A 12,519-nucleotide genomic window follows, 5' to 3' on the forward strand; every position below is an offset into this window, starting at 1 on the left:
ATTCTGTGTATGCTTAGGGCAAGAAAATTGTTGCCCGTACGGGCAAACGCTGAACAGGGCCCTGTTTAAATACCTGTGTTTTCTTTAGAATTACACGACTTTTTTTTTAACAGACTTAAAACTGGTTCACACAAGTTAAAAATTGTGATTTTCGATAAACCTAATGCGCTTAAAATTATTTCTAGTAAGCCATCTATCATGTGTTACATGGATGACTTACGAAGCTGAATTGATAATTCGACTTACTATTTTTTAGATTGAATTCACGTGGAAGAATTACATTCATCGTCCGGTTCAACGCGTCTGAAGCAATCATTACGTAATTTTACTGTCGAAGAGAACCGTGTCCTATAGAAGATAAGATTTCAGACTCAAACTACGATACTATGAAACTATAGTCAAGTATGCACGAATATATGAAATTATTATTTTTGTCATGTAACAATATAATATATACTATCCATTGCAGTAATTTTATGTTTATGATAAATTACAAGTAATTAGTATATACTAAAAATGCACATACGATTGAAGTAAAAAAAAATGATGCCAAAAGTAATTAAAATCGTTTATTTTTATTTATTTCTTTCTTTTGTAAGCCACACAGCATTTTTGACGATTGCAAAAATGAAGCTATAATACTGAAAAACGGCAAATAAAAAGAATAATTGTTTCGAGTGAAGGCAATGTGTCAAACGTTATCTCCGTGTACAAAATGATTTATTTGACAAGACAATGACATAAAATCGTTTAAGTAAGTCTATATGTTTGTATTTACAAGTTTATTTCCTATTTACAGCAAGTACTGTCAACAGAAAGGTATCATACATGCATCGTAAAAAATGATTTAAAATAGTCATAACTGTACTTCATTTCCACAACATTTCCCTTATTTTATGTACACTAGATTCCTTCATACGATATCTAAATCAACCTCCTTCTTCGGACGTTTCTTTACCATTTTTTTCCCTCTCATGGTACTCGATTTCCTCTTCCTAGCTTCTTTCTTCTTCTGTTGCCTAGCTATTTTACGTTTCGCAGCCAGCTCCGGATCCGTTACATACTACAACAACAAGTATTTCAGTATACACATTGTAATTTACAACATTAGGATAAACATAAAAATGTACCTGCTGCGTGCGTATCTTTCTTCTTTCGGTTTTCTTGATGTCCAACTTTTGTTGTACACGACTGAGCAACCTAGTGTATTCTTCGTTACCCATGCGTTTCTTTATCATTGTGGCTGCTTCTTTTGCCAATCGACGTAAAGCGACATTATGCTCTTCTGTCGATGCCATTTCACGTGCGATCGGTGACATTATGCTGAAAAGTACCCCGTTCAAATGTTCTATGGGTATGGTTGCCACGACCCCGGCTACCCATTTCAAGAAAGCAGTTCTCTGAAGAATACGTTAGAGTACAATAATAATATAACAATAATACAACATAGTATAACAATAATACAACATACCACTGATTTCGATTTAGGAGCCCGCGTTATCTCTACATTCACAGCCTTTCTCAATTTTCTAAGCAACCAAGGAAGAGACAACTGGTTCTTGTCTTTTTCTTTAGTTCCATCACCTTTATCGGCGATCGCATCATCGCATGTATTAACAGACTTTAGAATTCTCGCGATAAAAATTAAATTCTTAACGGTTTGGTCCATCAGTTCTTCAAACGTTGTGTCTGGTAGCAGTTGCGCGATTAAATCTAAACTCAAGCTTCTTATAATACTAGTAGGGTCATAGTACATGTAGCCAGATTCTGCTTCGCATTTCTCCGGGTTTTCTAATAGATCTACGATCTTGTCAATATCAAGGGCGGCTAAAATGAACCCGATCATCTGAGACGCTGCTAGACGAACCCACGCATGCGGATGCGCCAATAAAGATTGACTATATTCTGAAATGTATAGAAAATTACATTAATATAAATAATAATGGAATGGTCGGAAAACAGAGCATCAAACTTACCAGCAATTGAGCAAACAGCTTCTTTGTACTGATTGGTCTTGAGAAATGCCGTACAGTTCGCCGATATTTTCAACAATAATTGTAGAACTTGGAACATGTGATGATCTTTCAGTCTTTCTGGATCTTTGATGTTTGGTTGCATTTCTAATTCAGCAGCTGTGTGTAATTTCACGAAACGTCCAGGTTCTTCTTTGTCGTCGAACTTTGCGTGAAATTGTTTTAATATAAGAGGTAGCGCTTCCTTTAGGCGAGATTCGAAAGTGTCTTTCTCTACGCTGACAAATATTCCGCACAATTGAGCAGCCAGAACACGGTGAGATATCTGAAACAATTAATTTTACTCGTGACAATAAATCATAAAACAATATTTGTCAGGATGAATCTCTGATAATTACCTCGGTATCTCTTAACCACTCCAGAACAATGTCAAAAAGCTTGCTCCTTTTATTATAAGGTATACGAGTAATCATTTCTTTAATACATTTGGCGCATAATTTGCGACATGTTGGGTCATCGTCGTTCACCAAACTCGCGCTCGCCATTACGAATATGAGACCCGACTTCAGAACCAGAGTTCTCTAAAATTGGAAATATAAAAAATGGTCAAAATAGCTGAAGATAAATTTGTAAATAATATTAGTGACTCTACCCACTACTGGAAATCCCGTAACTATGCTGTGAAGCATTTCTAATGCGCTCAGTCGACCAGGTTGCATCTCATAGTTTAACTGCGTCAAATAAAACGCAATGTGTTTGTTTAAGTGTTTTCCAAGAGGATATTCCATTATGTAAGAATAAAAAACAGAACGAGACTGCTGTCGAACGTGTTCCAATTCCGATGTGATGCTCAAAGTGGCAACTTTCTCCATGACAAGATACATTTCTGGGAAATTCATCTTGCGAGCGATTATTGCTTTCAGCAATCCAAATGCTGTCGCGTGTTTGTCATTGTCGTGAATATCTTGTTCGGCGTACATAATCAGAACCTTCAGCTGGTCCGTAGTAATTGTATAATTTTTCACATCGCGAACAATTACGGACATACACTTAAAGCCAGCCATGACGAGATCAAAATTGTCTCCTTTGCTCAAACCAGCTGCTGCGTATTTGTGCAGTATATTAAAGATAGATGTACAGATTTCAGAGATTGACTCCTGTATCGAAGATAGGTCCATCTTGAGCAACCAGTTTAAACATTGTAGAGCTAGTGTGCTCAACTACAAAAGAGATTAAAATCGTTAGAAGAGAAACTTACAATTACTACAATTTCCTGTGTATAGTCATATTTGAGGTAATTTACCTTAACATGTTGAGACTTCAAACAATCGCTTGTAATTGGTACAAACGGATCTATGAAAGGTGCAAACGCTTCGCCGGATATTTTGTCTCTTTTCAGCAATATATGAAAGAGTTTCAAGCCAAACTCCATAATAATATGCACATTAGTATTTATCGATGTTTTTGAAACAGCTTTTACACCCATTCTATTTTTTGGCTGCAATGGTATGATATACAAGTCTGGTTTCCGTCTGGCTAACGCTTCCGCTTCTTTTTCTGTATACTCTTTCTGCTTTTTTTGAGGTAGCAGTTGCGGAATGCTTTCAGAAACTATGCCGTAAAGAAATATCAACATTTGTTCGAGTGGTATAAATGCGTTATCAGCTAGACCCAATACCACGTTCCTTAAACATTCCACCACTTTCTGAATCGTTTTATGCGAGTGCGTTCTCATTAGTACTTCCTTCAACGGCAAAATCAAGTCCACCAAACATGATTCAGTAATATACTCTGCTAATATATGAAAAATATCGAAACTTTTCGTAGACTTTGCTTCCGACACATTTTTCACAATTCCGATAACTTCCTTCTCTTCGGCCGTTAAACCGAATAGGTCTACTTTACACACCTAATGAAAAGAGTATGTTATTAATACATTATTAACACTACTTCTTTCGATAGTACATGCGGCACCACTTACAGATAATATGCTCTGAAGGTTTTCATTGATATCAAATTTCTGGAAATATGGCTTCAAAGCAACCAACACTGATTGCACTGTATATGCAAGTACATGAACTTGGAAACCTTTTGTTAGTAATGTATTCATTTCTCTTAACAAATAGTGAAGATACTTTGGACCCAGAGTTATCATGATCTTCTGCAATACCTCTCGAGTAATTCGCCTCACCGAATCTAAGCGTGATTTCAAAAAGGTGCACAATTTCATGAAGATTCTGAAATAACATGTGTTGTTTTATAACGGCAATTATTTCGTATTGCTTTTAACATTATTATTGCAAGTTATACTGATATTTACCCTGGTAAGTTGGCATTTAAAATAAATTCCGGCAACTTTTGTAATAATTTAACAAATGCAAGTGCAATGGGAACTCTCATTAATTCTTCTTCTTCGTTGTCCGCTGCAACCCTCTTTTTGTTAACCTTGTGACTACTCTCACGACTGGTTCTTGCTATGATAGAACGATGAAGCTGAGGCAATAATTCTTTGGATATACTAAAGACCACCCGTTTTGCTCCTTGTTGCGATAGTATTGTTTGCTTTTCCATCACAAGTTCCTCTTCTTGTGCTTCCTTTTGTTCTTTTTCTACAATTTCTTCAAGAATCTCCACATTATCGGAATTCAAAGCATCATCTAAATTTTCTTCTTCATTAACATTTTTGCTAACCAGTGTTTCGGCAACGTTTTCATCCTTCTTCACCTTTTCTGAAGAAATTGGATTATCTCCTGTAATTTCTTTTCTACTTCCTGATGCTAAAGATTCATCTACAAATTTGTATTTTGATAGATCAAAATGAAAAGAATCTAGAATAGCAACGATTAGTCTAACAAGTTGCTTCTGATATTCAATAGAATTCCTTACTTTTCCCAAGTAATATTTCAAGATAATTTCGTATTGTTGCCAAGGTAGCAGTCTGCACACTGTTCCGACTGTTTCTATCGCAGCATCAACAATACTATTTTTGTGTATAAAAGCTTCATTGCATAAATATGAAGAAGCAAGTGGTAAAATAAATTGTGTTAATGTTCTTGGATTTGGAGCTTTTCTCAACGTCTTTGCTAAGCTGCAAAATTTAAGAAGTGCACGAGCTCTTCTGTGCATTTGTAGATGTTGCATGTTCTCAAAGAAGTCCACCTCTGGATCTATTTTGTTGGTTAAAAGTGATAAATCACGTAAGACAGGATGCGCTTCTGCACACTCCATCGACATGGTTCCCAAAAAACCTATTGAATGAAGTCGTACAGCTTCAATTTTGCTAACAATCCCCTTCCGTATGAGCACTAAAATTGTTTCATCCATTACATAACGCCTATCTATTGTGTTTTCTTTGTATTTCATTGCCAATTTCGGACCAATCAGTTTTAAACACTGTCCTGCATAATCTCTCATAGCTAGGTCTGCATCATTTTTAAGAAAATAATAACAATTATAAATAACTGCTACTCCAAATTCCAACGTAATTGCATCCTTCTCCACTGCACTATTAATCTCAGTGAATGCGTCTAGCCTCTTCTGAAAATCTGGCTGATCAAGCCACTTGCGATCCCATGCATTTAAAGCATTTATTATATTGTAATGTTGTATTAGCGTTTCACGGGACTCTTCTGCAGATCTTTCAACAATAGTCTTGTAGAGACCCAAGAAAAGTTTGCGTGCAGGAATCGACGAAATTGTACCCAATAGCGGTAAAATTGCACGCAAATGAATTTCTGGTTTTTTAATGTGTTTGATAAGGTTTATGACTGTGGTGATTAATTCAATAATCGTTTCCTCTCCTTCTCTAGCGCCGGTTCGCCTAACTAATATTGGTACAATGAGAGTAAGAAGAGTATCACAAGCGTCAGCGTCTCTCACAAATTCAGAGATGCGTGACAATATCACCAACTCTGTTTTGTTTACTCCCCTATTTGTCTTCCCCAGTTTCTTTTTTATATGCTCCAAAATACTGAAAACATGAGGTAGAAGTATAGTAGACCCAAAGTTGACACCGCTAGACAGAGCTTCCTCGTTTATTTCTAGTAAATTAGTAAGTATCGGTGTTAAAGGAACCAAGGCCCCATCAGTTTCCATATCATTCTCATTTCTTTTTCCGTAATCCTGCAACGTTACCATTTTCTCAATCATTTCAAGTATTGCATTAACTACAGATGGATGTGTCTTCGGACCCAATAAAAGACGCATAACGTATGGTAGAGGACTGATTGTCTTATTGTCAGCTCGATATTTTATAAACAACGGATAATAACGCGAGTTTTGGCTCCACACCATAAACAATTTTAGCAAAGGCGTAGGACTGTGAATACCCTCGATAGGCAACTTTTCCAGCCATGGAAAGACTGCTGTATTAAACAAAGCATCCATTTCATGTTTACTCCATTCATAGTTCTCATAGTGACCACAGAATCGTACTAATATTAAGATACAACTTCTTCGTACATTTCTAATCGATGGTAGGTAGCCAACATGAACTTTATCTGATCTCTGCAAGATTCCAGTTACTTCTGCTAAAATGCATATGACCAAACCAAGTAAATAGGGTAATAATTTCTGTCCCATTTTACTACCGAACTGTTCAATTAAAATTCCAAGTAAATTGATAGCGCTTTGCAAACGTTTAGGTGGCACGACGTTGTTCAAGTTAACCGAGTTAATAATATTTTGCGTTAACTCTTCCAAATTGACTTTTTCATTTACTTCGAGTGGCATGTACTTATTGAAGGGTTTGAATGCCATTTTTACGAATATGATCATTTCATCTTCTTGAGTGCCAGCTAGAAAACGTAGAATCAATTTTCGTCTTACAAGTCCGCCTCCTTTACCGCCAGTTCTCATCCCTGTCTTTGATACCATTTTTGCATAAAGTAGTCTCATTAATATGGGTATAATATCTTTACGATGCTCGTTTTGTATCATACTACTCTCTTCATCGATTTTGAATCGTGTCAATTCATTTTTCAAATTCTGTTCGCTAATTAAACTGACAAGATTATCTTTGTATGGCAGTAGATACTTGTGCTTATAAGTGAGAAGACAATTTAAGGCAGCCTTTTGAATGTCAGGGTTCTTTGAGGACAGTAAATCCAAGTAAATTTTCTGAATCTCTGATTCCCTATAAAGTGTTCTCGGATTTGTTATCTTGCTGAATATCTCTAATTGAGCAATTAAAACCTTTGCTTTGTAAACCCTATGCGGCATAAATATTTGCTTCGACTTTGTGTTTGCTGATTTAGATTTTCTATTTGTAGAGGGAACTTCTTTCTCTTCTGTTTCCATTTTCTGTTCTGCTTCATCCTTCTCGTCCTCATTTTCTTCAAGTTCAGGATCGATTTCATCATCTGCATCAACGTCCATTTTACTATCGGGAGTATCCAGAACTTGTGTCTGTAAGATACTGCAACAGTTGCCGTCTTCGGAATTTGTCTTGAAGAAATTCTCGTTTACGTAATCGATAAATATTCCTGTTATGTCTCTGTTCTTCATTTCACAATAATGCGAGAAATTTCCCATACACTTCCACAACAGGATTGTATGATTTTGATAATCAGGCTTGTCTTTGATTTTCTGTATTTCAACTTCTATTTCAGAAATAATATCACACTCGTACAATGCTTTATAGTCTGGTGCCTCTTTATGACACGATTTTAATTCTGTTAAGAATACTTGCCAAAATTGCTCACATTCTTTGTTTGCATACGTAGCAACAATTTTACTCACAGGTTCCCATAGTATGGAAAAGTTTATGTACAAACATCCTAATAAATACCTAAGTGGAATATCATTATACTTTGCTTTTAAATTCGAAAGTATTGTACCTTCAAATGATAAAGTTTGTAGGTGCAGCAATCTATTTCTATATGTTTGAACTGTTATAGGTTCACATTCTGCCAAATACAGAAGTTCCATAGGGCTTTTTTCGACATTGCTTATAGAATTTTTAAGTTCTTTGATATTAGAATACAAAGAATACAAATGAGTTACAACCAATCGAACATCGCTGAAAGGAGAACTCAATTTCGATGCAAGACTGTTGTTTATGTTGTCAAAGACAGTAACATTTATATACATTTCTTGATATTCAGACACACTGAAATATGTTATATATAAATCTACTGCATTCAAAATGAATTTATTGTCGGGATATTTAGCTAGAAGATCCGGTATCTTTATAGCTTGTGTTTCTATGAAGTTATGTAAAATTTCAGGCTCCAAAATATGGATTGCTGATTCAGATGCTAATAGAAAACTGAAACATAATTTATTTAAATCATCTTCTGTATTAGCATCATTCATTATCCGTCCATACAGAGACAATATTCCTTCTTTCAAAACGTCTGCGAACTTTTCTGGTAAAGGTTTCAAATGTGGTAAAACAATTAACGTTTTCAATGTGTTGGTTGATACATTATTATCTGATAAACCTTTCAATTCTTCCAAAAAGAAGTCAATTGTATCTGATTTTGCACCTCGAATGTCTAAAACATACTTCTGCCATTTGTTTAAATTCATTCCATTTATGCTTAGTGGAACTTTTGTTTTCACTATGTTGGCAAATAATCGTAAGGAATCATTTGTGAATTGATTAGTGATACTATGTCGTAATATGTGTGGTAATATCATTGCTTCAAATGCCGAGTAATCCATCAAACTTTCTACAGCTCTGTATAATAATTTTACATCCTTTACAGCCATAATTTTAAATAATATCTGGCTCGAAGTTTCTTGCATTAATTTAATATTGGCTGCTAAAAGAATAGCAACTGCTGCATTTAGAATCTCTTGCAGAACGCCACTGTCATTTTCGAAGATATCCAGAGTCTGAACTAACTTTTTTATCAATGGTACTGGTTCTAGGACGAATCTTCCATTTTTATGATTAATAACCGTACACAATAATTGCATTATGAGAATCAAACTTTTTTCTTTCCCAGCTGTTGGTTGGAAGCTTTTACTCTTCTCAATAGAAGTGTTCATAACATTTAATAGCACAGACCAGAATATTTGACATTTGTGTGGATGTATATTTTGCACAAAGCAATTAATTATTTCTTTCAATACTTTAAACATTAAATCTTGATTGACATCATCGTTATTCAATGCATTCAAATATAATGAAAGCATTTGTTCTGCGCATGAGTGAAATTGTCCTGGTGTGCCAGAAATCGCGTCAAATAATAATTTTCCACAGCCTGACACTGCATTAGGATTTTTTTCCAGGATAGTGATCACAGTATTTAAGAAAGAATCTTTATCTTTGACTTTACGCACTACAAACGCAAAACTTTCAGCTGCAAAATTGTTAATATAAGCTGGTTGTGTATCTGCTAATAATGGCAATAGCAGATCTAGTACGGTATTAATATTTTTCACCAGGTAACGCCACAGAAATTTGAACAGATACGCCAATGCTGTAAAAGCATACTCTAGTTGTTCAGTGTCTTTGGTTTGCAATAAATCAGTGATAACTGATAAAAACTGAGGGAAATACTCGTAAAAATCTTTCTGCAGATCTTTAGACACAGCCACCACTAATCTACAAAGAAAAATTCATATAAAAGATTCATTAAAACAGATTTATAACCACATTCATATATTCATTGGTGCGATCAATTGAGTTTTGATTGTCAACATTATCTTGAAGCAATAAATGATTCATGAAATGGTAGTAATACATAGATGATGGTAGAACAATTAAGAAATGGAGAAATAACTTACTCTAAAATTGGCTGCATAAACAAAACATCCTTTTTCTCCAAGTATTCTAATAACGTGTCAATGACAAACTGTTTCTGATTAATCAACTGAGCAAGCGTGACAATGTCACGAACTTGTTTCTTAAAGCTACAATAACCCTCTGTGAGGTTAAGAAGATTCCATTTCTGAAGAGTCTGATGGAAATATGTTTCGACTTCATCATCTTCCTCGTTTCGATGTGCGACACGGTGAAATATATCAACGTCAATTTCATTTATCCTTTCGGAAAATGGCTTAAACTATAAAAGAAACAAGACTTGATAAACACTTCACAACAAGACAGTTGTTGTTTTCATAGGTTATATGTATACCTGAAAGGTGTTGCATTCTTTATGACGAATTGGTTTGTTCTTCATGATGATAAAGTGTATAAAAACTTTACGTTTGTTCAATTGAATTTGTCATTAACGAAGGTAATTGAAAAACACAAGTTGTACTGATGTTTACTGCACTCACGTGCATCTCACATTTCACACTCTCTACCACGTGTAGCACATGAGCATCGAAAATAAGATGACTAGATGTGCACGTGTAAAGGAAACTACATAGAGAGAAGCAGCACAACTTGTAATTTTATACAGCGTGGAAATTCTCTATGTTCTATATTTTCCTAGTCTTATTAGATTTGTAATTGAAAACAGAGAGGACACGAGAATGCTCACGCCCGGGGTTTCTGTGCCTACTATTTTTAGTAATTATTACATTTAGTAATTACTATCATTAGTTCTTACTACTTTTAGTAATTACTATTATTAGTTACTACTACTTTTAGTAATTACTGTTATTAGTAATTAATTGTGCTTATTTTGCGTGTGTTTGTAGGTGTTTTGTGTGTGTTCACAGACGAGGTACAGGAGTAGATCAATCACCCAATGTATTTTTTTGTCTCACGTCCGCGGGGATCTACATAGAGCCTCCTTACCATTTTTGTGTCACATCCTACCGTATCGGTCGGAACTAATCTGATCTCGCCTGATCTCGGCGGCCGCGCTCAGTCCGTCAGTCGAGGTGCGCACTCGGGAGGGAGCAGTCAGAGTAGAGGGCGTAAGAAATCTAGTTGTTGTTAACGATGTCGGTATTTCAGATCGTGAGACGCGAAACCCCATATGGTGATTGGTCTACTCCTATACCTCGTCTGTGGTGTATTTTTGCAAAACTTCTCGAGTTTACCGCTAGATAACGCTCACCTTAAATTACTGGACGTTATCATGTGCGATAACACTAATGAAAAGACGTATATGCGTATAATTATTCAATCCTCAATTAATCCCGAACGTCCGACTAGTCGTTGAGTTACACTACTGAATTCAGAAACTTTTCGAATTTTCCTGCCACTTCTTTTACTTTTATTTTCCTAATACAAAGCTCAATATTCGAAAAATGTACCGGTCTGGCTTGTCATAGACTTATACTACTGAATTTCCTGCCACCACTTTCGATATCATATTCTCCTAATACGAAGTTTGATTTTTCGGAAATCAACTTTGTTATCATGATCGTCTAATACTTACCAGAGGATTAGAAGAGTCGCAGAAAAGTAGGCGGCACCAGGGAGGTTCCAGACAAAAGGACTGTCCTTTGACCTCGGTGCAGAACATCATTCTCTAAAATCTAAAACGTTGACGCTTTGGTGGAATGTACCAGAGCCTTGTATTTAGCCACTTTTTCATCGTAAATTAAACAAGTAAATGTGATTCAAATTGTATCATATTTGGTGTCATTTTTATCAGAGAAATGCCACGATTGTGTTGGTAAAACTTTCATGAAAAAATAATGAAGAACAAAAAAATGTTGACACTGCATTAGTATTGTCCCACTGATATACCTGACCCCGGATCATGTTAGAATTTTCAGCAAAGTAGTCCATCGCTCTTCTGGTTCCGCAATACCTCTACAGCACATCGCAACTCTCCCCACCCCAAGTAATTTCGGTAGATCTCGATCGCCGTGATAATAATCATCAATAAATGTATTATTTCTGGCTGTTTGATGTTTAGAACAATTCCTTTTGCCAATGATGTTGACAAGCACTCCGTTCACCATCTTGCCACCTAATTTTTTAGTAAAAATACGTAATAGAACTCGAGATACTAAGCTATTTTTTTAAGCTATTAGTTAATTAAGCTGTTTGCAAATTTTCACTCGTATCGGATTTGACCTGTTTGTAGAAGTATAGAAAAAAATTAATTAATTAATTCTGATTAATGCAATTAATTAAAAAAGAAAATAAAAATAATGAATTAAATTATTTTTATTTTTTGTAATAAATTTCTTAAAATATTTTTCCAAAAATGAGAAGAACACTTCTTGCATCTTCGAAACATCGTATGATCGTTAGTAGTAGGAAAGAAAGGTGAGAACTTGGAGAGATCACGGATATTCATTGAAATATGTAATATCATTTCATTTGACTGTTCGATACAAATAGGTTTTATCGTTGTGCTTCCCGCATACTTGAACTTACAACGTGTACTTCCGCTTTTACGAGACATACATATTAAGATACATGAATAGAATTATCTTTCACAAGACCTTAGATTACTGTCAGTAATGTTTAAATGGTAGTTCGCATTCAGAGTCAGATTGACGAAAGTGAAAAAATAATAGAGCAACCGATTGGTTATTTTGTTTTGCCAGCGATAAAATACAAATATATATAGTAATTGCAACTGAACGACAAACGAGAGAAACTCGATGCACATATTTCTCTATACATAATTTTTCGGTTTTTTTTCATTTTTTCTTTACAAACGTTTCGCATGTCACGTTT

General features: G+C 35.2%; 1 protein-coding gene across 1 annotated transcript; it reads right to left on the reverse strand.

Moving 5' to 3' along the window:
- Positions 1-674: 674 nt before the first annotated feature.
- Positions 675-10,238, reverse strand: LOC143356908 (small subunit processome component 20 homolog). Its single transcript, XM_076792956.1, has 11 exons — positions 10,061-10,238; positions 9,711-9,988; positions 4,294-9,528; positions 3,955-4,210; positions 3,277-3,882; positions 2,630-3,193; positions 2,372-2,554; positions 1,977-2,298; positions 1,472-1,905; positions 1,131-1,400; positions 675-1,063 (listed from the first exon to the last, which is right to left on the reverse strand). Exons 1-11 carry the CDS (start codon positions 10,103-10,105, stop codon positions 914-916), a joined length of 8,343 nt encoding a protein of 2,780 aa, XP_076649071.1. The 5' UTR covers positions 10,106-10,238; the 3' UTR covers positions 675-913.
- Between the last annotated feature and the right edge of the window lie 2,281 nt (positions 10,239-12,519).

The sequence above is a fragment of the Halictus rubicundus genome, chromosome 9 (genome assembly GCF_050948215.1).
Source record: "Halictus rubicundus isolate RS-2024b chromosome 9, iyHalRubi1_principal, whole genome shotgun sequence".
In the NCBI taxonomy this organism is placed as follows: domain Eukaryota; kingdom Metazoa; phylum Arthropoda; class Insecta; order Hymenoptera; family Halictidae; genus Halictus; species Halictus rubicundus.